The sequence below is a fragment of the Saccopteryx leptura genome, chromosome 2 (assembly GCF_036850995.1).
Source record: "Saccopteryx leptura isolate mSacLep1 chromosome 2, mSacLep1_pri_phased_curated, whole genome shotgun sequence".
In the NCBI taxonomy this organism is placed as follows: Eukaryota; Metazoa; Chordata; class Mammalia; order Chiroptera; family Emballonuridae; genus Saccopteryx; species Saccopteryx leptura.
The window spans coordinates 265471349-265492948 of record NC_089504.1 but is presented as its reverse complement, the minus strand read 5'-3'; the positions used below and the strand labels follow the sequence as shown (position 1 = coordinate 265492948).

Sequence of the window (21600 nt, the reverse complement as noted above, 5' to 3'; positions counted from 1 at the left end):
AGGCATGGCTACATGGTTGCAGGGCTCCTTTCTCCTGAGACTCCTTTCTCTATCTGCTCGGAATCTCTGTCTGTTTGGAATAAGCTGAGACCCTGAGGAGGAATAAACGATGTGTGATCTTTTACAGTCCACCCTTTCCGAGGATCACTAGTATCTACTCTTCCTCCTAGAGCCCCCACCTCTGCACGAGCAAAGAAAATGCTCCCCGATGTGGCTCTTCAGTGAGAGCAGGAAAATAATTGTGATAAATAAGTTTATGAATGGCAGCCTTAGTCTAGAACCCACTGTATCTGACACATCTCAATCGATGGCCTTGACTCTTGAGTAAATGAGCATCAGTGGGAAGAGGGGGTATTTTAAAAGACAACAAAGAAAAAAGCTAGAGAATCCATACGTTAGAGCAGGTGACACTGGCCAGTATTTGGATCCAAGCTGGGTGCCAAATGCTGAGGGTGCGGCTCCCACTCTGGCGCGTGCGTCCAGGAAGGAAGGAGAACGGTTCATGGTTACAGCCCACTGCCCTCACATTCCTCCGACACGCATGAGCTTGACTGCCCTACGCTCTCAAATCAGGGAAGAAGCACTGCCTTTCAGAGCTTTCCTTTCCAGGAGGCACAAACGGAAGTCCCCCCATTCCTTTCCCCAACTCTGGAAGTCCTCAGGCTAATTTCGCAGGCTGACACCAAGGGGCACTCACGCAGGCATTCGCTGGCGCTCTCGGCTGTCGCCCTCCTCCACGGCCGGTCATTGAAGAAAGGGAGGCACTTTTCACAGTCCACCCCATAAGTGTTATGTTTGCAGCTACACACCAGCTTGTCAAATTCGTTCTTCACGCACTCGCTTGCGTGGCCATTGCATTTACACCTGGGGAGAGAAGAGACACTTATTAAAGTAGGAAATGGTGCCAAAGTCCCAGAGCTGGATGCAGACAGAACTAAAAATATCCTCAGAATGTGCTTGAGATTACCACTGGGAAGTGTAAACTGAGGAACTGAGCACAGTTAAGTAAGGGCTATTGGAGTCGTTAGGTGTGAGGAAAAATTAAACAAGAAAAAAGAAGGTGGTTTTATTTAACAGGGAATGGGGCACTGACCAGCTGTGTAAATAAAGTCCCTAACACTATCTGAGAACACCTGTAGGATCACTTCCTGAAGTCAAATGTGTGTGTGCCACATGTACTGGTCAAGAGCATGGATTCTGAAGCCAGGCTGCCTGGGTGTCAGCCCTATCCTGTGACTTCCGGCAAAACAGGGATGATGATCATGTCTATTTCACAGGGCTACTGGGAGGTTCAAGAAATGGCTTTATTTGTGTGCCTAGAACTGTGGGGGCACATAAAATGTCAATAATTATGTAAGTAATTGTGTGCCTTAGTGATTTTAAAATACAGGCAGTCCCTGTTTACAAACCAAATGGGTTCCATCGATTTGTTCTGAAGTTGAATTTGTATGTGAGTTGGAACAGGTACATTTACCTATTAAATGCAACTTAGACAGATGTTTGTTTTAGCATAGTATTTCTTTTTACCTTTCTGTGCATATAAATACTTAAACATTTTCAAACCTATAAAACCTATCTCGTTCGTAACCCAAGGACTACCTGTATTCTGATCCGAAGATAGCAAGAGACCTTAGATACCTCACCACCAGATGGATCTCTGGTGGCCTGGTATTCCCGCAGGTTGTTTGGAGTAAAAGTCCTTGAAGGATCCCCTAGGTGCAGGTAAAATCATAAACTAAGAATGCATGGAAATCCCCACGAACACTAGCGTGCGCTCTGGGATACTAATGTTTCCCTCACTTGCTTCCTTAAAGATAGCAATCAGTTCCACAGCATCAACTACCACTTAGAAATACACCCAAACACTTCTGAAATACGTACAGCAGAACTGGGATGAGTCACAAATTTCTATCTCCAGTTTTCATGTCTCTCCAAAACTCCTTGACTGCGGCATAAATGTCAATGTCCTCCATGACCTACAATTACTTTTACACATCTACAACTAAACTCATCATCTCCCCAAGTGAGCTCCTCCTCTGCCTCCTTCATTTTGTTCATGGTCCCACCATTCTCATTACTAAAGCTTACAATCCTCTTTGACTAAATTCTGATAATTTTTCCTTCACGATGAAGTATGTCTAAATGTTTCTTTCTATTCTGTTGTCACCACCCTAAAGTCAGATATTTGTCACCTATCACCTAGCTGATACAACATCATAACAAGAATAGAAATTCTTTGGATGTCTGGCATTTGATTCCTGGTCAGGGCACACAGGAGAAGTGACCATTTATTTCTTCACGTCTCCCCCTCTTCCTTCTCTCTTTGTATCTCTCTCTTCCCCTCCCACAGCCATGGCTCAGTTTAAGCAAGTTGGCCCCGGGTGCTGAGCATGGCACTATGGCCTCCGCCTGAGGCACTAAAATAGCTTGGTTGCGGAGCAACAAAGCAACGACCCCAAATGGACAGAACACTGGCTCCATAGGGGACTTGCTGGGTGGATCCTGGTCAAGGCACATGTGGGAGTCTGTCTCTGCCTCCCACTTCTCACTTAAGAAAACCAAAACGATAAAAATTCTCTTAAGCATATTCTATTAAACAAACTCATACATACATACCCACAACTAATCTTCCTAATCCATTGTTTTGATATTATAGCTCTACTGCAAAAAACGACATGATTTCTCATTGGTGACAGTTCCTATCAACTTTCACTGAGCATCAATCCGTACCAAGAACACTACATATAAAAATAATGTTTCTGCTCTTGAGGCCTCATAGTTTCACACAGGGGAGGTAAGTCCAAGATTCCTTCCTGCTGGGTAAGGTCTCTGGCTACTAAAATCTCTCTCTGGTTTACAATTCTACAAATCACAGGAGACATTTTCCTTATATCCAGTAGGTTTCTACTTTCCCAACTCTAAACTTCTGTTAAGGACATGCCCATCTCCTGTACTCAACCCAGGCACCCTCCCCACTCACTCAAATCCTGCCTGTTCTTCAAGACCCCGCTTGAAGCCCATCTGCCTCTCTAGCCTCAGAGTTCTGTAGTATTCTCTGGCATATAGAATCTTTTTATCTAAAACATGGGACTATACTAGTATTTAATTTTTCACATATTATACATTGCCTGTGCCATTCGTTTGTAGGCTCCTAGAAGGTCAAGTTCTTCTCAGTAGAGAAGACTTTATGTCAGTCTTACACTTCCTCAGTACTTCACGGTGCCTAATATAGAGCTTTGCACTTAGAATTCACTAAGTGTGTTGATTGACAAGATTTTAGAAAACCTAATTCCTTTGTTTTCATGATAATGAGGTCTAACAACATTATTAATACAGTTGTAAACTGTTGCTACATTCACTTCTACACCAAAGCACCACTTTCAAAGTGTTAAATATTATATATGTTTACTTACCTACCACCTACGGCAAAATCAGAGATTGCATAATAATAGGACTTGAGAACTTTGGGGTCATTAAACACTTCATCTCCAAAAGTGTTCAGGCGATTGAGAGTCACTCGGATGTCAGTGGCTGTTACCCATTCCTGGGAGGAAACAAAAACAAAAAAAGGAAAAATAGGTAAATGGCACTGAAGAGACATCAATGTGACAAAATTTCCTAAATGGTTCATGTATCATTTCCCTCTTTGAGCATTAAATCTACAGTAGTACTCAATGGTTCCTTTAATTTCTTAATATTTTTCTCTTTCTTGACTCTTCCTTTCTTTGATCTAAGTTGTTACTCAGAGTCCCCCATAGCAGAGATACTAGTTCCTTCATAGGCTATTGAGAAGCTTAAATGAAATACACTTCTAAATGCCTGACATACATTAGGTAGTCGACACACATGTCCCTTCTCTCTACCCTGTGCCCACACCCCAAATCAAGTCAGAGATATAAGCACAGAGCTCATGTGACATCAGACTTGTACAAGGTATGCTGGTCCCTGTCTCCGCCTGCCCATCTGGTACCATCTTTTTCTCCCTCCATACCCAATCCACTACGACAGATCTGGGAGAGACACCCAAGTACAAGCAATAAATCATTACACTGGCCTGAACCAATCAGTCTGTCGTTGCTTTGACCCTCCACACAATGTCACATCTCTGTGAGGCCTTCCCTGGCCACCCTATCTAAAGCTGCCCCCACCCCCCAAGCTCCCTATTCTCCTTCCCTATTTTATTTATATTGTCTGTTTCTGCCCCATCTCCACCAAACTGTAAGCCCCCCAAGAGTAGGAATGTGTTTTGTTCACTGCAGTTTCCCTCACACAGCAGGTGTCGGAATAACATCTGCGGAGCCAATGAACAAATCTAAAGAAATCACACCAAAATGGCAGAGGATAAAAGTGCAGGTTGTCTGTCCAGTTTTCCTCTAGGTTTTATGAGATTGGCACGCTCATCATAAATGCCCTTTCACTGAGACAACATTAGGCAGATGCACATCCATGGTAGACTGTTACCATAAAAATGCCAACAAATGGCCCTGGCCGGTTGGCTCAGTGGTGGAGCATCGGCCTGGCGTGCAGAAGTCCCGGGTTCGATTCCCGGCCAGGGCACACAGGAGAAGCACCCATCTGCTTCTCCACCCCTCCCCCTCTCCTTCCTCTCTGCCTCTCTCTTCCCCTCCCGCAGCCGAGGCTCCATTGGAGCAAAGATGGCCCGGGCGCTGGGGATGGATGGCTCCTTGGCCTCTGCCCCAGGCGCTAGAGTGGCTCTGGTCGCAACAGAGCGACGCCCCGGAGGGGCAGAGCGTCGCCCCCTGGTGGGCGTGCCGGGTGGATCCCGGTCGGGCGCATGCGGGAGTCTGTCTGACTGTCTCTCCCCATTTCCAACTTCAGAAAAATACAAAAAAAAAAAAAAAATGCCAACAAATCATGACGGCCAGCATCCACACCCTTTCCACTGATGCTGGACTTGGGCTTATGATGTGCTTTAGCTGAGGGGACCTCAGCTAATGTGACATGGCAGAGGCTTGATGAGCACTTGTGCACTGGGACTTGTCCTCTTGGAGTGATTACACCACCAAGTGAAGAAGCCTTGTCTGGCTTCCTTGAGGATGGAAGACGAGAGAGAGAGAGAGAGAGAGAGAGAGAAAGCCAGCTCTCAGCTCACCAGCCAGTGAGCGAGCCCAGGGCAACACAGAATCAAAGAGCAGTATGGTATTTCCCCATGAATAAGACGCACCTTAACTTTGGGGCCTGAAACTTGAAAAAAACAAAAAAAAACAAAAAAAACAAGTTTGAAAATGTGGGAAATGCAAGTAAAAAAATGTACAACAATGAGCACAAAAACAAGTGTGAAAAAGTGGGAAGTGCAAACAAAAAATCTACAACCACTGCAGAAGACGCCCCCAGTTTTTTTTGTTGTTGTTGTTTTTTTACATGTTTTCTAATGGGTCCTGGAGCAGGTGAGGGTTAATTAGCAGGAGTTGGTCCAATTCATAATCACATATCAGTGAGAGGCTCTCTCTTCTTCTTGCCAAATCACCCAAAAATCCTGGATAACCCTAACTTCAGAGAGAGATCAGATAACTCACTGCCCATATGTAAACTACTCAGACATAAAATTGTTTTATTTTTATTTTATTTATTTATTATTAATTTTAATGGGGTGACATTGATAAATCAGGGTACATATGTTTACAGAAAATATCTCCAGGTTATGTTGACATTTCATTATGTTGCATACCCCTCACTGAAAGTCAAATTGTCCTCCATCATCTTCTATCTGATTTTCTTTGTGCCCCTCCCCTCCCCCCACCTCCTCCCTCTCTTCCCCCAGCCCCGTTACCATCACGCTCTTGTCCATGTCTCTGAGTCTCATTTTTATGTCCCATCTATGTATGGAATCATATAGTTCTTAGTTTTTTCTGATTTACTTATTTCACTCAGTGTAATGTTATCAAGGTCCATCCATGTTGTTGTAAATGATCTGATGTCATCATTTCTTATAGCTGAGTAGTATTCCATAGTATATATGCACCAAAGCTTTTTAATCCACTCATCCACTGACAGACACTTGGGCTGTTTCCAGATCTTCACTATTGTGAACAATGCTGCCATAAACATGGGGGTGCATTTCTCCTTTTGGAACAGTGCTATGGTGTTCTTAGGGTACATTCCTAAGAGTGGGATAGCTGGATCAAAAGACAGTTTGATTTTTTTTTTTTTTTTTTTTTGTATTTTTCTGAAGCTGGAAACGGGGAGAGACAGTCAGACAGACTCCCGCATGCGCCCAACCGGGATCCACCCGGCACGCCCTCCAGGGGCAATGCTCTGCCCCTCCGGGGCGTCGCTCTGTTGTGACCAGAGCCACACTAGCGCCTGGGGCAGAGGCCAAGGAGCCATCCCCAGCGCCCGGGCCATCTTTGCTCCAATGGAGCCTTGGCTGCGGGAGGGGAAGAGAGAGACAGAGAGGAAGGGGGGGGTGGAGAAGCAAATGGGTGCTTCTCCTATGTGCCCTGGCTGGGAATCGAACCCGGGTCCCCCCGCACGCCAAGCCGACGCTCTACCGCTAAACCAACTGGCCAGGGCCGATTTTTAATTTTTTGAGGAATCTCCATACCGTTTTCCACAGTGGCTGCACCAGTCTGCATTCCCACCAGCAGTGCAGGAGGGTTCCCTTTTCTCCACATCCTCACCAGCACTTATTCTATGTTGTTTTGTTGATGAGCGCCATTCTGACTGGTGTGAGGTGATATCTCATTGTGGTTTTAATTTGCATTTCTCTAATGATTAGTGATGTTGAGCATTTTTTCATATGCCTATTGGCCATCTGTATGTCCTCTTTGGAGAAGTGTCTATTCATTTCTTTTGCCCATTTTTTGGTTGAATTGTTTGTCTTACTGGTGTTGAGTTTTACAAGTTCTTTATAAATTTTGGTTATTAACCCCTTATCAGACGTATTGTCGAATATGCTCTCCCACTGTGTAGTTTTTTTTATTCTGTTCTTATTGTCTTTAGCTGTGCAAAAGCTTTTTAGTTTGATTTAGTCCCATTTGTTTATCTTGTCTTTTATTTCACTTGCCCATGGAGATAAATTGGCAAATATATTGCTGTGAGAGATGTCAGAGAGCTTACTGCCTATGTTTTCTTCTAAGTGCTTATGGTTTCACGGCTTACATTTAGGTCTTTTATCCATTTTGAGTTTATTTTTGTGAATGGTGTAAGTTGGTGGTCTAGTTTCATTTTTTTGCAGGTAGATGTCCAATTTTCCCAACACCATTTATTAAAGAGGCTGTCTTTACTCCATTGTATGCTCTTACCTCCTTTGTCAAATATCAATTGTATATAAAGGTGTGGGTTTATTTCTGGGTTCTCTGTTCTGTGCCTGTTGTTATGCCAGTACCAGGCTGTTTTGAGTACAATGGCATGGCCTTGTAGTATAACTTGATGTTGGGAAGTGTGATACCTCCCACTTTATTCTTCCTTTTCAAGATTGCTGAGGCTATTCGTGTTCTTTTTTGGTTCCATATAAATTTTTGGAATATGTGTTCTATATATTTGAAGTATCTCATTGGTATTTTAATTGGTATTGCATTAAATTTATAAATTGCTTTGGGTAATATAGACATTTTAATGATGTGTATTCTTCCTAACCATGAGCATGGTATATGCTTCCACTTGTTTGTATCTTCCTTGATTTCTTTTATCAATGTTTTATAATTTTCCGAGTACAAGTCTTTAATCTCCTTGGTTAAATTTACTCCTAGGTACTTTATTTTTTTTGGTTACAATAGTGAAGGGGATTGTTTCCTTAATTTCTCTTTCTGACAGTTCCTTGTTGGTGATGCACTCAGTTTTTAGACCCCAAATTTTTCAAAAAAAAACTGTGCATCTTATACATGGGGAAATATGGTAATAAACTATGGTTGTTTAACAGCATTATGTTTGGGGTGGTGTGTTTACTTGTCACCACCCAAAGACACGGTTTCCATTTCAAGTCGCCCGCGGAGGCTGAACCTCAGAGTCACCTACGGAGATGGAGACATAACAGGCAAGTGCAGGCTGTGGGCGTCCGTGCCCTCCCAAGGTTCCGCACGAGACCGGGAAGCACACCCTGATTAAGAGCCACTGCTTTAACCGTGCCAAACACCTGGCGGCTAGAACAACACTGAGCTCAGAAGAGCTCATCTCCACCAAGCCTCCGAGTATAATTAGAAAGGAGAAGAGATGATGATTTCACCGCATCCAAACTTGGCACTCCAATAACAACTCCCACTCACAGCTACAACGGTAGGAATCTTTTAGTCGTCTGTAATGTAAATAGCTAAACGTATCTCTGTGTTTCATGCTCGTTGTATCTTTTGCTGCCCTCACCTTTATCACGGCTCTCCCGAATAAAAGCTTCTCAAGAGCTGTATCTAAGTCTTTTTTTTTTTTTTCATAGTGGGGACCTTCAAAAGAGCAGGTTCTGGAGCCAGACTTTCTAGGTTTTGAATCCCAGCTGGGCCACTTAAAGCTGTTTGATTTGGGGCAAGTTATTTTACCCTTTCTGGACCTCTGATTCTTCATCTGTAAAATTGAGATAATAAAAGCATCTACCTTATAAAGATATCACGAGGGTTAATTGAGTTAATATATCTAGTATCTTTAAAGAGCTTAGAACAATGCTTGTCACGTTGTGGAATGTTATAGTAAATACTGTAATAAGTGCTAATTATAATTCTAAATCAATGCGTAACATTTACATCCAATGAAACCAGGAAGGGCCTCGTCTCCCCGTCAGGAGGTCACAGCTCCTGGAAGGCGGCACAGGAAACGGTAAGGAGAGGCCTCTCTCCTCATTGTCAGAGCAGCTGAAAGTCAAATCTGTTAAACCCCTCCCCCCAAACACACACACTTAGGCAATAGGATCTCAGAGCCAGAGCTCTTGCATCCAGAGACACATAATTAACGTTTCTGCATCGTGATGCCAACTGATCAAGTCCACTACAGACGCCCATAGACGTTTTACCACATGAAGACTCATGAGTTCCTGCGGAATAAGAGTAGCAAACATCAGAATTCCTATAGCTGGCGAAACGGCTTCAAGACAGGCTGACAGGCATATAGTTAGTGAAGGGACTAGAAAACCAGTCACAACATTGCATCACTGCTTTTTCCTACCAACTGTGCTGTTGCCTCTCCGGGACAGTGAAACACAGTAATCAGTGTGGGAAGAAACAAAGCCAGCAAATGTTTGCTGGATCAACTTAAAGAGCACGTGAAGATCGCTTCTCTCCTAGGCGTGCAGTCTCTTGCCTTTCATCCATCAGAGTCAGCTAGTCTTCCTGCCATTGACTTTGAACACCTCTTATTGCCAGTGTGGGAAACATCATTCTGAAAGACCACTGCAAACAGATTCATCGCTCACTTTAACCTCAGAGTCTATCAAAATCAAGATTTATAACCTCCTGGCCAGCAGCTCACAGAAATATGATGGAAGGGGAGAAGTGGACTCACAGAGAAAAAGTCTTTTGCCACTGTCCAAAACCATACAACCAAATTAGAAAAAAAGCATCTTGAACATCATAAATTTCAGAAAGAAAGAATGAGAAGACAAAAAAGCATGAAGCCCCCATGCCAAATGGGGGATTCCCTATGGAGAAATCACAATAGCTTTTCATGGACCGTACACAGCATCTGCAAGCCTGCACCCAGTATTTCTCGTCTTAGTCGATTAATATTTCTCGTCTCAGTTCATTTAGATGTCAGCTTCTGCCACATGGCAGAAGTGTCTCCAATTCTGCGTCAATGTGCTGAGTACAGCATGAGGCTCACTGGTCTCCCCACGATCAAACAACAAGACAATAAAAATTCACAGAAATCTAAGCAATACAGAAAGATTCCATATTATAGGAGATAAGGAATGTGTACACAGAGTTCACGAGAAAAAAGAAATCTATTGCAAAATAGGGAAATGTTTCTATGACAATGCTTGAGCACCACATCAGGGTACCGAAATGTACATCCTGTCACCAACACCAGTGCTTGCAGGCGATTTGGAGCTCCCATGACTGACAACGGTGCCAGATGAACCTGATCAGAATTCCCTTGCATGCTAATGAAGGAAGGTGGCATTTCTAACTCGCCTGTTTTAGATGTTCCCTCTTGCTAATAAAATATTTTTCATTTTGTCCAATCAAAGAAGAAAGGATGCAAGAAAACTGGGTAGATTAGTTCAAATACCCCCTTGAAAAGGTCAGAAGCGGCCCTGGCTGGTTGGCTCAGCGGTAGAGCGTCGGCCTGGCGTGCAGGGGACCCGGGTTCGATTCCCGGCCAGGGCACATAGGAGAAGCACCCATTTGCTTCTCCACCCCCCCCTCCTTCCTCTCTGTCTCTCTCTTCCCCTCCCGCAGCCAAGGCTCCATTGGAGCAAAGATGGCCCGGGCGCTGGGGATGGCTCCTTGGCCTCTGCCCCAGGCGCTAGAGTGGCTCTGGTCGCAGCAGAGCGACCCCCCCGGAGGGGCAGAGCGACCCCCCGGAGGGGCAGAGCATCGCTCCCTGGTGGGCGTGCCGGGGGGATCCCAGTCGGGCGCATGTGGGAGTCTGTCTGGCTGTCTCTCCCCGTTTCCAGCTTCAGAAAAAAAACAAACGAAAAATAAATAAATAAAAATAAAAATAAAAAATAAAAAAAGGTCAGAAGCAAAATGTTCCCACTTGAAGGACAAACACTAAAGTTAAAATTGTCCAAGTTTTAAAAAAAAATTTGTAAAGTGCAAGAGAACAAACATCATCGGGGAACGGGAACACAACGGCTTTCCTCTCCCGAGCAACAGGACACGGCGGGCAGAATGAAGTCCAGCTGTCTGTCCGCCGGAGCACAGTCACCTCGTGCCCTTGACCTCACAAGGTGGACCACAGGCCCCCATCACCACGACCTTCCTCATCCCGCACACGGACGAACCAATGGCCCCCAAGCCAGCCTCTGGGCGCCCGCCTACCTGCAGCACAGGGCTATTGTCAAAGTTGTAGGCGCTGGGTCTTCCTTCCAGGGTAGAAAAGGCCACGTTGCCCCCGGTGAGAGGGGAAATGTCACTGAACTCATCTGTACACAAGGCCTGCTGCTCGTCCTCCCCCGTCCGAATGAAGCCGCGGTTGGCCTTGAAGTAGGTGTTCTCGCAGGAGCCACTGTAGTGCTGGTACGGGACCCAGGGCCCGTCCTCCCGCGTGCGCTTGTAGATGGCGAAGCTCTCCGGCCGGCTGGTGTGGAACTTGAGGCGCACATACGTGATGTCAAAAGCTTTCCCTGTGGGACAAACACAGCCAAGTTCACACGTCACCTATGAAGCCAGGAAACCCCCTCTATTCCCAATTTGCTTTGGAACTTGACAGAGAAAAAAGGTATACAAACCACCCTGTGCACATGACACTGAGAAGGTTCCAGAACACACAACACACTGGCTGGCTGACAGGCTATCCTAAACCTGGAACAGTGCACGTTTCCCACAGAAATGACAAGTTATAGTTGTGTTACTAAGTTTGCTCATAAAAGATTTGTGATGTGGGTTGTTTGCTTGCCACAAAAACTATAGCATTTATCAGTCCTGTACTTCTGTTAAAAATAAACTTGAATAAAAAAAGTACACTTATTCTTAATGCTGATGTTTCAGCAAAAGCTTAATTATAAAAGGTGGGGAAAAAACTTTTATTTATTTATTTTTAATTACTGTATTTTTTGCTCCATAAGACGTACTTTTTTATCCCCAAAAGTAGAGGGGGAAATGCCTGTGTGTCTTTCTTATGATCAGGTGCAACTCATGGAGTGAAAAATACGTTAAGTGAGAGGCAGAGAGATAGGCTTCTGCATGCACCCTGACCAGGATCCACCTAGCAAACCCCTATGAGCCACTGCTCCATTGCTCATCACCAGAGCTTATTTAGCGCCTGAGGCAAAGTCATAAAGCCATCTTCAGCACCTGGGGCCAGCTTGCTCAAATCATTCGAGCATGGCTGCAGGAAAGGAAATGGGGGAGAGGGTGGAGAAGCAGATGGTTGCTTCTCCTGTGTGTCCTGACTGGGAATGAAACCCAGGACTTCCACATACCGGGCTGATGCTCTACTGCTGAGCCAACTGGCCAGGGCCTTATTCACTTCCTAAATGGCTATTCTGGGTACTTCTAAAATCTTTTAAAAACTTATTTCTCGTTACCTATAATACCACTACTGATGCCAAAAGAGTATCATGAGCACTACAATGCTACTAATTGATCAGGCGAAGAGAGATTCTGAAACAGGGAGAGGGACAGTGATTAGATATGGGCCAGGAAGGAGAAGAGGAAAGAAAGGAAAAAAGTCCTCCAGTAGCTGAGCAAAGACACGGAAAAGTAGGAGAAAAGAAGAAAGATGGTTAAGAAGTTATGTTTGGCCTGACCAGGAGGTGGCAAGGTGGATAGAGCATTGGACTGGGACGCAGAGGACCCAGGTTCAAAACCCTGAGGTCACCAGCTTGAGCACAAGCTCATCTGATTTGAGCAAGGCTCACCAGGGGTCACTCGGTCTGCTGTAGCCTCCTGGTCAAGGCACATATGAGAAAGCAATCAATGAACAATGAAAGGAGCCACAACAAAAAATTGATACTTCTCATCTCTCTCCATTTCTGTCTGTCTGTCCCTATCTGTCCCTCTCTCTGTCACACACACACAAAAAAAGTTGTGTTTGAGCATGTACAAAAGAGAATTCGTGAGAGGTGAGCTCTGATCAGGGAAGGGCAGTAAAAGGGAGGAGCCCTGGACTGTCGTCCCTCCGGAAGGGGAGTCACTGGGTCAGACAGCTCCCTGCAGCTGCCAGAGCCCAACCTGACAGCTGGGAACGCTTGCTTGCCAGCCAGCGTGCCTTCAAGTGGGTCAAAGAGGTAACGTGCAACTAAATGCTTGTTATCACCACGCGTTCATAAACTGGGTTCATCTATCTCTGACACTATCTTTACTTTGCTACTTCTATGCTATAGTGAAGATCACCATTTGGTCAGCAAGTATTTGTTGGGCACAGTGACAGCTCAGTCCTACCCTATACGCTTCGGGGGATAGGGTGTGTTAGACATCAGGGATCCTTGCTCTCAAGGAGCTAATAGTTCTTTCTCCCCATGGGAACCGACTCCACGGGAAGACCAATCCTCATTGTCCTGACTCAGCCTCAGGACAGGAACTCCTGCACTCTCTGATGTGTTAAGGACAGACTTCTGCCATTCTCTTACTTCCTTGTGCCCACTTGTCCCCAGGGAGTGACGCTCCCGTGTGGTCTGCCCTCTCCGCAGCTCTCCCCCTAGCTGCTGCCTGAGTCCGTCTCCTCTCCTGCACTCCTCAGTGCAAGACGTGCTCTGCCTCCGCGCAGGGCGGCCTGCTGCTGCCCTGGTGCCGGTCGGGGACTTAGTGAGTTCAACTGGGACAAGAGGTGGCAGGGGGAGGAAGGACAGGGAGTGGGAGCAGAAAGTCCCTGTAAGTTATGTGTCCAGGTTCTGGTCCTCAATCCTGTCTGGCTACAATAAAACTGATGTGATGGGCTGTATCTAACTCTATTTCTCAACTGGTCCAGATCTTAAAAGAGATCTTTAATTAACTGTCCCCATATACATGAAACACACATACACTCCTTTGGGTGACCTTGAACCCAAAGGAGTATGACATGATGGGAAGAACACAGGACTGAGCATTATGAGACCTGAGTTCAGGTCCTGCCTCCTGCAATAACTAGCTGCGTGATTTCTGCTCTGCCATTTTCCTCTCTGTAAAAACGAGGCTGATAACCCCTGAGCCACCTGCTTCAAAGAGCTGTTGTGAGGTCAAACTAAGATTGTGTATGTATCTGATTGACTGTAAAACTTTATACTAATATAAGGTATTATGATACCGGGGTTTAGAAGAAAATCTGTGAACTGGGATCCTGGATGTGCTCATACGTTAAGGGCCTGACCATTCCGGGACTACCTGGTACTGTGCCAGAGGGTAGGACACCAGCCTGGGTCTTCCACCTAGGACGCAGTACAACATTTTGCCTAGACACAGGTCATGGAAATACAGTTTACTACCCTCCTGTTAAAAGAATGCAAATTTAACCTGTATCTTGACTATGTAAAAAATGTCAAGACATCATCTTTGAGTGAGGGTGAGGTTATAATACAGTATCTAGACATTCCAGCGACTATCTAAGGCATTCCACAATGGTCAAACAAGCTAGTTAGAAGCAGGGGGCTTGGGATGTTCAAAGGCTTCCTCACTAATCTTGAGATTACAGATTACCCTTCTTTTCTACTCTCTCTGTCCGCAGTGCTGACATCTCATTTTTCTTTAGCAACTCAACCTGCAGGAGAGTGAATCAAAGGAGAGAAGATAAAATGGATCAGGGGAGGGTAGGGAACCTATGGCTCGCGAGCCAGATGTGGCTTTTTTGATGGCTGCATCTGGCTCGCAGACAAATCTTTAATAAAAAAAATAATAACGTTAAAAATATAAAACATTCTCATGTATTACAATCCATTCATTTCCTACCGCTCATGTTCATGGTTGCGGGTGGCTGGAGCCAATTACAGCTGTCCTCTGGGACAACTCCAAATTTTTATTGGGTAATGTGTAACATACATGGGTTGTACGGCTCTCACGGAATTAATTTTAAAATATGTGGCGTTCATGGGTCTCTCAGCCAAAAAGGTTCTCGACCCCTGGATCAGGGTGTTGTGTTGTCCAGACTAACACCTGTACCACAAAGCCACACCCTGAAAGAAACGGACATACGGGTCACTCTCACTATGGACACATCCTGAAAGCAACTGTGCTGGCATGAATCTCGGAAGCAGCCTGGCTTGTGGGTGCTGGCCTTCCCTCACCAAGCCTCCTGGCAGAGCCACCGTCCTCATCCCAACCTGGGCCGTGGCTGGGAGAGAAATAAATGGCAAGCTGGGAAGGAGGCACACAGGCCACACCACAGCCAGCCACATGCACTGCCCTCGGGGTCGCGGTCAGTCCAGCAGTGGCTACGGCCCGTTGCAATTCCATGTGATGCGTGCTATGACAGGGGAAGGGCATAATGCTTGGGGAATGCGGAGATCAAGGAACGTTTTCTAGAGAAGGTGACACCTAAATCCAGGACAAGAGAAATGCAGAGCAGCAAGGTAAGCGAACAGGGACCAGTGGCCTCAGCAGATGAAGGAGCATGTGTGGAAGCCCAGAGGAGGGAATTGGTCGTCACTGGAGGACCCAGAGCTGAGTGGTATGGCTGGAACCAGAGAGAGGAGCCTGAGGTGGGCTAACTGGGAGACTGGCAGGGAGGACACACCAGGCCATAAGCCATGCTCAAGAGCAACTTCAATTTAAGGACAGTGGCAAGCCATTGAAAGATTTATGCCAAGAAATACATGATGAGGTTTGCTCTTTAGAAACATCACTATGGCCACTCTGTGGAATTCAGGTTGGAAGGGGCAGGACTGAAGGTGGAAAGAACAGTTAAGAAGATGTGGCAGGAATTCTGGAGCGATGAGAGTGGCTGAACTAACTGTAGGGACAGCTGGAATGGAAAGAAATTAATGGATGTGAGAGAGATGTGAGAGGCAGATATCAATAGTAACCTGGTAACCGATAAAGGGTGACAAGGGAACAGGAGCCACTTTAGAAAGCCTCATCTACTTTTGTCCTGTTGACCTGTTTCACTGTAAATCTCCTTTACTCATTCCATAAGGTGGAAGGATGAAAAATAGCACTTAGTCTTCTGGTTTAAAACCAATTAAAGGGACAGTAGTACCATAAAGAACAGAGATTAAGCAGGATAGGAGGCAAGGGCAGAGAGCAGGATGGGGAGATGAATTCAATTTGGATACACTAGTTTTGAGGTGTCTGTGGTTCCTCTGGACAAGAGGAAACATCCAGTAGAGAGTTGGATGTGAGTGGTCTGAAAGTTCAAGAGAGATGTCTGAGCTAGCTGCATAGATCGGGATTCATTAGTATGTAGATAGATAATGAAGATCTGGGCTGGTCAAGACCACTGAGGCAGGTGTGTGAAGTGAGAAGACAGCTTTTGAGATCATGCTGGGAAGCATCAACATTTGAAGCACAAATGTGACACAGAGGAGATGTTGAACACCAGAGAGAGGAGAGCAAGGAAAAGAGTATAAATATCACAGAAGTCAAGAGGGTTTTAAGGAGGAAATAATAGCACTACAATCTAAGAGAGCCAAGTAAGATAATGACTAGGCAGCACCCATTGACAAGCCCCGAAGGCCAGTGCTGCACGTGGTGAGAACAGTCCCATGGACAGGGATCGTGACGGGTTGAAATCGAGTATGAATGGCAGACAACAGGTGGGAAAGTAGACACAATGAGTGTGGTGACATCTGGCTAAAGGACGGAGAAAGAGGAGACGACGCTGGTTGAAGGGAATACAGAACCAAGGGAAGATTGTTCTCTTTCATTTGGGTTTTTTCGATAGGAGATAAGAGACTGCACTGCATGCTGCTGGGCTCCAGTCAGCAGACGGGGGAGACTGACCGTAGAAGTAGGCTGGGACACAAGACTGTGACTGAGCGGCGAAAGGACCACGTCCGCGCAGGAGGAAACCTGCATCCTTGCTTTCTGTCCAGGTGCAAACGCAAGTGACTCTGTAGGTTTTAAGAGATGGGAGATAGAAGAATTCTAATGGATGACTTTTTCTTTCTGTGGAGTGAAAGTCAAGAACCTGTCTGCTAACAGGTTAGGGACAAAGCCAATGGGGAATGTTGGGTGGGGACTATTTGAAGAGAATGTAGAAACTTCCTAAGAAGCACTGTAGAGACCAGCAAAGAAAGCTGACCAGAGGAAAAGAAGGCTTGCTGGGCAGAGACAAGAGTGCGGGAGAGGGCAGGAGGTTATGACTCTGATGGACATCTTTGTGCAGGTGTGATTCTCTAGTTGTGCGTAGCATCCCCTTTACAGGGGCCATGGAAAGACAATACGGTAAGGAGATTCAACTTACTTTAAGAAATTTAGAATCTACTCTGAATAAATATGGAAGCAAATACAGAAAATAAGCATGGAAGAGCCAAAGCTTAGTTATCTGTGCTATCCGGAATTATCACAACCATGGATCACGAAGAACTGGAAAAGGCAGGAGCTTCTTATTCCATCAAACTGCTACAGCTGAGACCTCTCACGTGCGCTCTCTCTCTCTCACCATACTTCTTGACTCCATCTGTCCATCCTTCTCCCTTCCCAGCTGACAGAGAACGAAGATCTAGATAAATGGTGGATGAGTAGAGAATAAAAACAGGCCTCCTGATCTCCAGTCTGATGACAGCTACCAGAGCATCGTCACACTGAGAGATCGTAAAAGGAGACAGTATGACTTGACAGGAAAGAGACCAAGCAAACAATCGAGACAATCAGCCCACACACATCTGGAAAGTATTCCAGCAACTGTACAACCAAGACATCGTCCAACTCTCACCTCATGTCCATGCCCACGAAGACCAGCCCTGGATGTACACACCCTCAAGAAAATATTTAGCTTCTTAATGTCCCACCACCTCTCCTCCTCCCCCTGCCACATTCCTCTCATAAACAAAAAGCCTCAAGTGCAGATGTTTAGAATGCAGCACACAAAATTAACTAATACTTCCTGCTCTGAATCCTACAGTTCATGCTGGTGAGGCAATGCGAGCAGGGCAGGGGGCCGCCTGAACGAGAATCGGCCTTTGTTCCCGCAGGGCCGAGCCAAAGAATTCTGCGTGAAGCCTCCCACGTGGTGAAGTATTTCTAATCACTGAGTAGGGGAGAAACCCTTCCTGTCTCAGAATTGGACGCGAGCTCTGACTTCTGGGGAGCATGAATGCTCCTCTGTTATGTGCAGCTCAGAGGAATTCCATGAGTTTCTTGCAAAATAGCCTTCCCCACAATGAAGTAATGAATGACAATGGCCATACAGAATTTCACAAAAACTTCAAAATGCCCTTCCGTGGCCAGAATGAGAGGAAGAAAACGAGTCCATTCTGAAGTCTCAAATTAGGAGTCACTGATTCATGACTGTTCTTATGGGTGAACTCCTCAGAGTCAGAAAACGACTGTTTTCCTTGCCATTGAACTTGACTTTCGGAACAGAGAAACTTTAACAAGGTTGTAGCACATAAAGCCTGCTGGAGATGACAGATGTTTAGGCTACCACATGGGATCCTCCAAACAGTTAACACAAACAGTAGTCACCAAAAAGGAACTATCTGAAAACATTCTCCATCTTGTGAGTATATCTCCTGGCAGAAATAAGAGTTCCCAGGAAGACATGCACAGCTGTGCCCCAGCTGTTGTCACTCCCCCTCAGCAGGCAGACTGTCCCAGGACGGCCTCGGCGATCAAGATGACCCAGGGCCAAGTTAGCGCTGACCGTGGGATCCTCAAATAGACACAGAAGGGTGAGCACATGCAGGATGTGTTGAGGTGATTGGTGTACAGGAAGCCATTCCAACGGCTAGAAAACTCGGTCCTAACTGCCTGTTAAAGGATAGTTACTATTGCCTAAAACTCATCTTCAAAACAGGTTGTTTATAAAAACTCATTATCCTAGTCCTTTCCCTTAAATGTTGGTTCCCCTGTATCTTGGCCCCTCCCTCAATCAGGGGAATGCCTACACTGCCAGGGCATGATCCATAGGAAGTACATGGAAGTCAGCGCAACTTACAAATGAGTACAAGTAACCCTTACAGCTCTGGATAAACCAGTCATTTTTAATCGAATGTATCCAAACAAATGCAATGGCATTCTCGAGCTAAGCATCCCTTCCCAACGAATAAACAAAAGGCTATGAGGTTCAAATTTCCCGAGCACAGGCAATAAGTACTACTTCCTGTCACATGAGTCACACACATGTCACTGTCATGACATAAAAGACATGCTAAAATGAGCAGTGCTGGACAGTGGAGAGCTTCAGTTCCAAGCTGCTGCAACATATGCCACAGCAGGTAGATAAAAAAGAAGTCAAGATTGCCATCTGCATCTTCTTTCGAGCTAATAAAATTCTATAGCACAGGCTAGTTCTAAAAATAATGGCACAGCTAAGACAAAGGAGCTCAGGGCAGAACAAAAGCTTTGAAATACATTGGCAGGATTTGGGAAGATAAACTCATGATCTCCTAGGACCTAGGGAAACTGGACGTTTCCATAAAGCACCAAATTTAAAGTTTTAAATTTAAGCCAACGATGACAGTGTTCGCCTCGTCTCCCAGGACTACCAGTTGGTGCCATAGCTGGATGGACAAGGCCATGGCACTAACCTAGTGTAGCAATTGTCCAGACAAACTCCTTCTGCTCGCATTGCCCAACTGCCCTAGCCCAAGCTGCCACGTGCTCATCAGCAAACTGAGGGGTCGAAACTGACTTAGTTGAACACAGTAATTAACTATGAGACCATCAGAAAACTGTTATGTGAACAGTTTTAGAAAATTAGAATTCTGAACTGAAATGCCAGAACTCCAAATACTCTTGAAGAGTAATTTCAAACAGGTGTATATTACCGTTAGAGCCTACAGATATTTTTCCCATTATCAAAACATAAACTAAATTTACCTTAATTTATGTATCTTTGTCATTTTATGTGAAACCTTGACCAGAAGAAACAAGATTCCAAAGTGAAATTCCAAGCCAAGAGCTGGGCATATGCCCTCTTCACCCACACCTCTTGCTTCCAAGCCTTGCTACCAGCCCAAATCCAGGCTAGTAGGTCAGAAGCATGCCTGCAATCCTTGAGCTGAGAGAAAGGAATGAAGCCAGCATTTACTCCCACTCATCCGAGCTGCGGCAAAAGTCCACTCGCAGAACAACAGAAGTCTAACGACAGGGAACTGACTGATGTGTGGGATTTAATGGAGTCACCTAAAGAAGGCAGAGAAGTTAATCACAATACTAAGGGAATAAAAACATAGAAATAATGAGACACTGAAATTTGAGGTGCATAAATAAAACCCATATTTCAGAAAATGTAAAACTGTCCAGCTGTCAAAAGAAAAAAGACACTATTTTTAACTTGGGGGGAAGCTATATCTTCTGTGACAGCCATATACTATTAAGAACCAGTTATACATTGGTTTTCATCCATAACAGAAGAGTGAAGAAGGTAAAAGCATAGTGAGAAAATCTGATTGGAGAAAAGAAGAGATTCTTATATAATGAGATTCTATATATAATGGTGCAATAACAGACTAAGATAAATTCTAATAAACCCTTCCTCCCAACACATGTAAAGCCAAAGAGAGCTGAACAACAGCATGCTTTTATTCATTCAACAACTTCTGCTAAGTGAACTTAAGCTGAAGTCTACCATGACAAGCTATTTAGAATACCCCATTCTTCATTTTGTGAGAAGCCTTTTACTCTCCAGTTTCCTTAATTCCTAATAAAGTTGGCCCCTTATTTCACCGGATCATATACTTCTTTTGTCCTTACAAAAAGAAATAACTACAAACACCATAAAATATATTAAACACTAAAACGTCTTTCTCGGTTTTCACAACTGCTTAATTTCTTACCATAGCCACCATTAGGTGAAGCAAGGTTAGCAGCCACAACTGGTCTTGATATTTTCGAGTCCAATTTTTTCCATGCATTCAACAAATATTTATTGAGCACCTAACTGTGTAATTGTTCTAGGTAATGGGGCTTCAAAAGAGAATCACACTGACAAGGCCCCACTTTGTAGGGATTACAGTAGGGAATGGAAGTGAGGGAAGGACAGACAAAAAGAAAACAATGTGTGTCAGGTGATAAAAGACATGGTGAAGAACAAAGGAGGGGATACAGGGGAGGGGGGATGCATTCGGGGCAACACTAGAATCTATGTAAACACAATAAATTAAAAGCAATAAAAAAAACTCAAAAGAAAAAGAACAAAGGAGGGGAAGAAAACATAGGGGAGAAATGCCATTTCATTCAGCATCACCAGCGATGGCCTGAGGTGGACAAGGACTTCTGAGGAGAACTTGAGAGAAGTGAAACCTACCCCGGAAAAGGCGTTTCAGGAAGGACAGAAAGACAAGAGGGTGCTGGCAAGTCCCAGGGAAGGCAACGAGGCCGAGGGGGGGGGGGGGGTGCTGCAGGAAGAGTAAAGTAGAAGGAAGGTACAGGGGATGTGGTCAGAGAAGCATCAGGGAGGAGGGTCTGCCCATCACAGAGGAATTGCAGGCCATTGTAAGACTGGCTTCTCCTCTGAAAGAGGTGAAAACCCATCAGAGGATTTTGTCCATGGGAGTAACGTGATCTGACTAGTGTTTTATTAAAAGGATCGCTCTGGCTGCTTTACTGACACAAGACTACAGCGACAAGAAGACTGGTCAGGGGTCTCCTGCAATCACCCAGTCATGAAATAATAATAACGTGGTCCAGGGCAGAAGTGGTGAGCAGAGGTCTGGTTCCGGCCATATTTTGAGGGTAATGTGGACCAGTGTTACTGATGGATTGGATGTAAGGTGTAAGCTGTTCCTAAGTAGCTAGAAAGCAGCAGCTGCCATTTACTGAGATAGGGAGGAACGTGGGAGGAGCGGGGAGGGTTGGGGCAGAGCAGAGGGAGCTTGGGAATTCAATTCCAGACACTTTTTCGAGATGCTTATGAAACACCTGAGTGGAGATGTCAAGGAGGCAATTAAGTCTGGATTTCAGAAAGAGGTCCAAGCAG

The 21600-nt window shown here is 45.1% G+C and overlaps 1 protein-coding gene across 1 annotated transcript in view; it reads right to left on the bottom strand.

Annotated features, from left to right (window-relative positions):
• The window catches only part of LAMC1 (laminin subunit gamma 1), a 124415-nt gene that overhangs the window by 36389 nt on the left and 66426 nt on the right, over positions 1 to 21600 (bottom strand). The window contains exons 2-4 of the mRNA XM_066361694.1: positions 10926 to 11230; positions 3414 to 3544; positions 698 to 864 (exon numbers count right to left, since the gene is read on the bottom strand). Of these exons, the coding sequence (XP_066217791.1) occupies positions 698 to 864; positions 3414 to 3544; positions 10926 to 11230 (603 nt within the window). The remainder of the gene's footprint in view (positions 1 to 697; positions 865 to 3413; positions 3545 to 10925; positions 11231 to 21600) is intronic.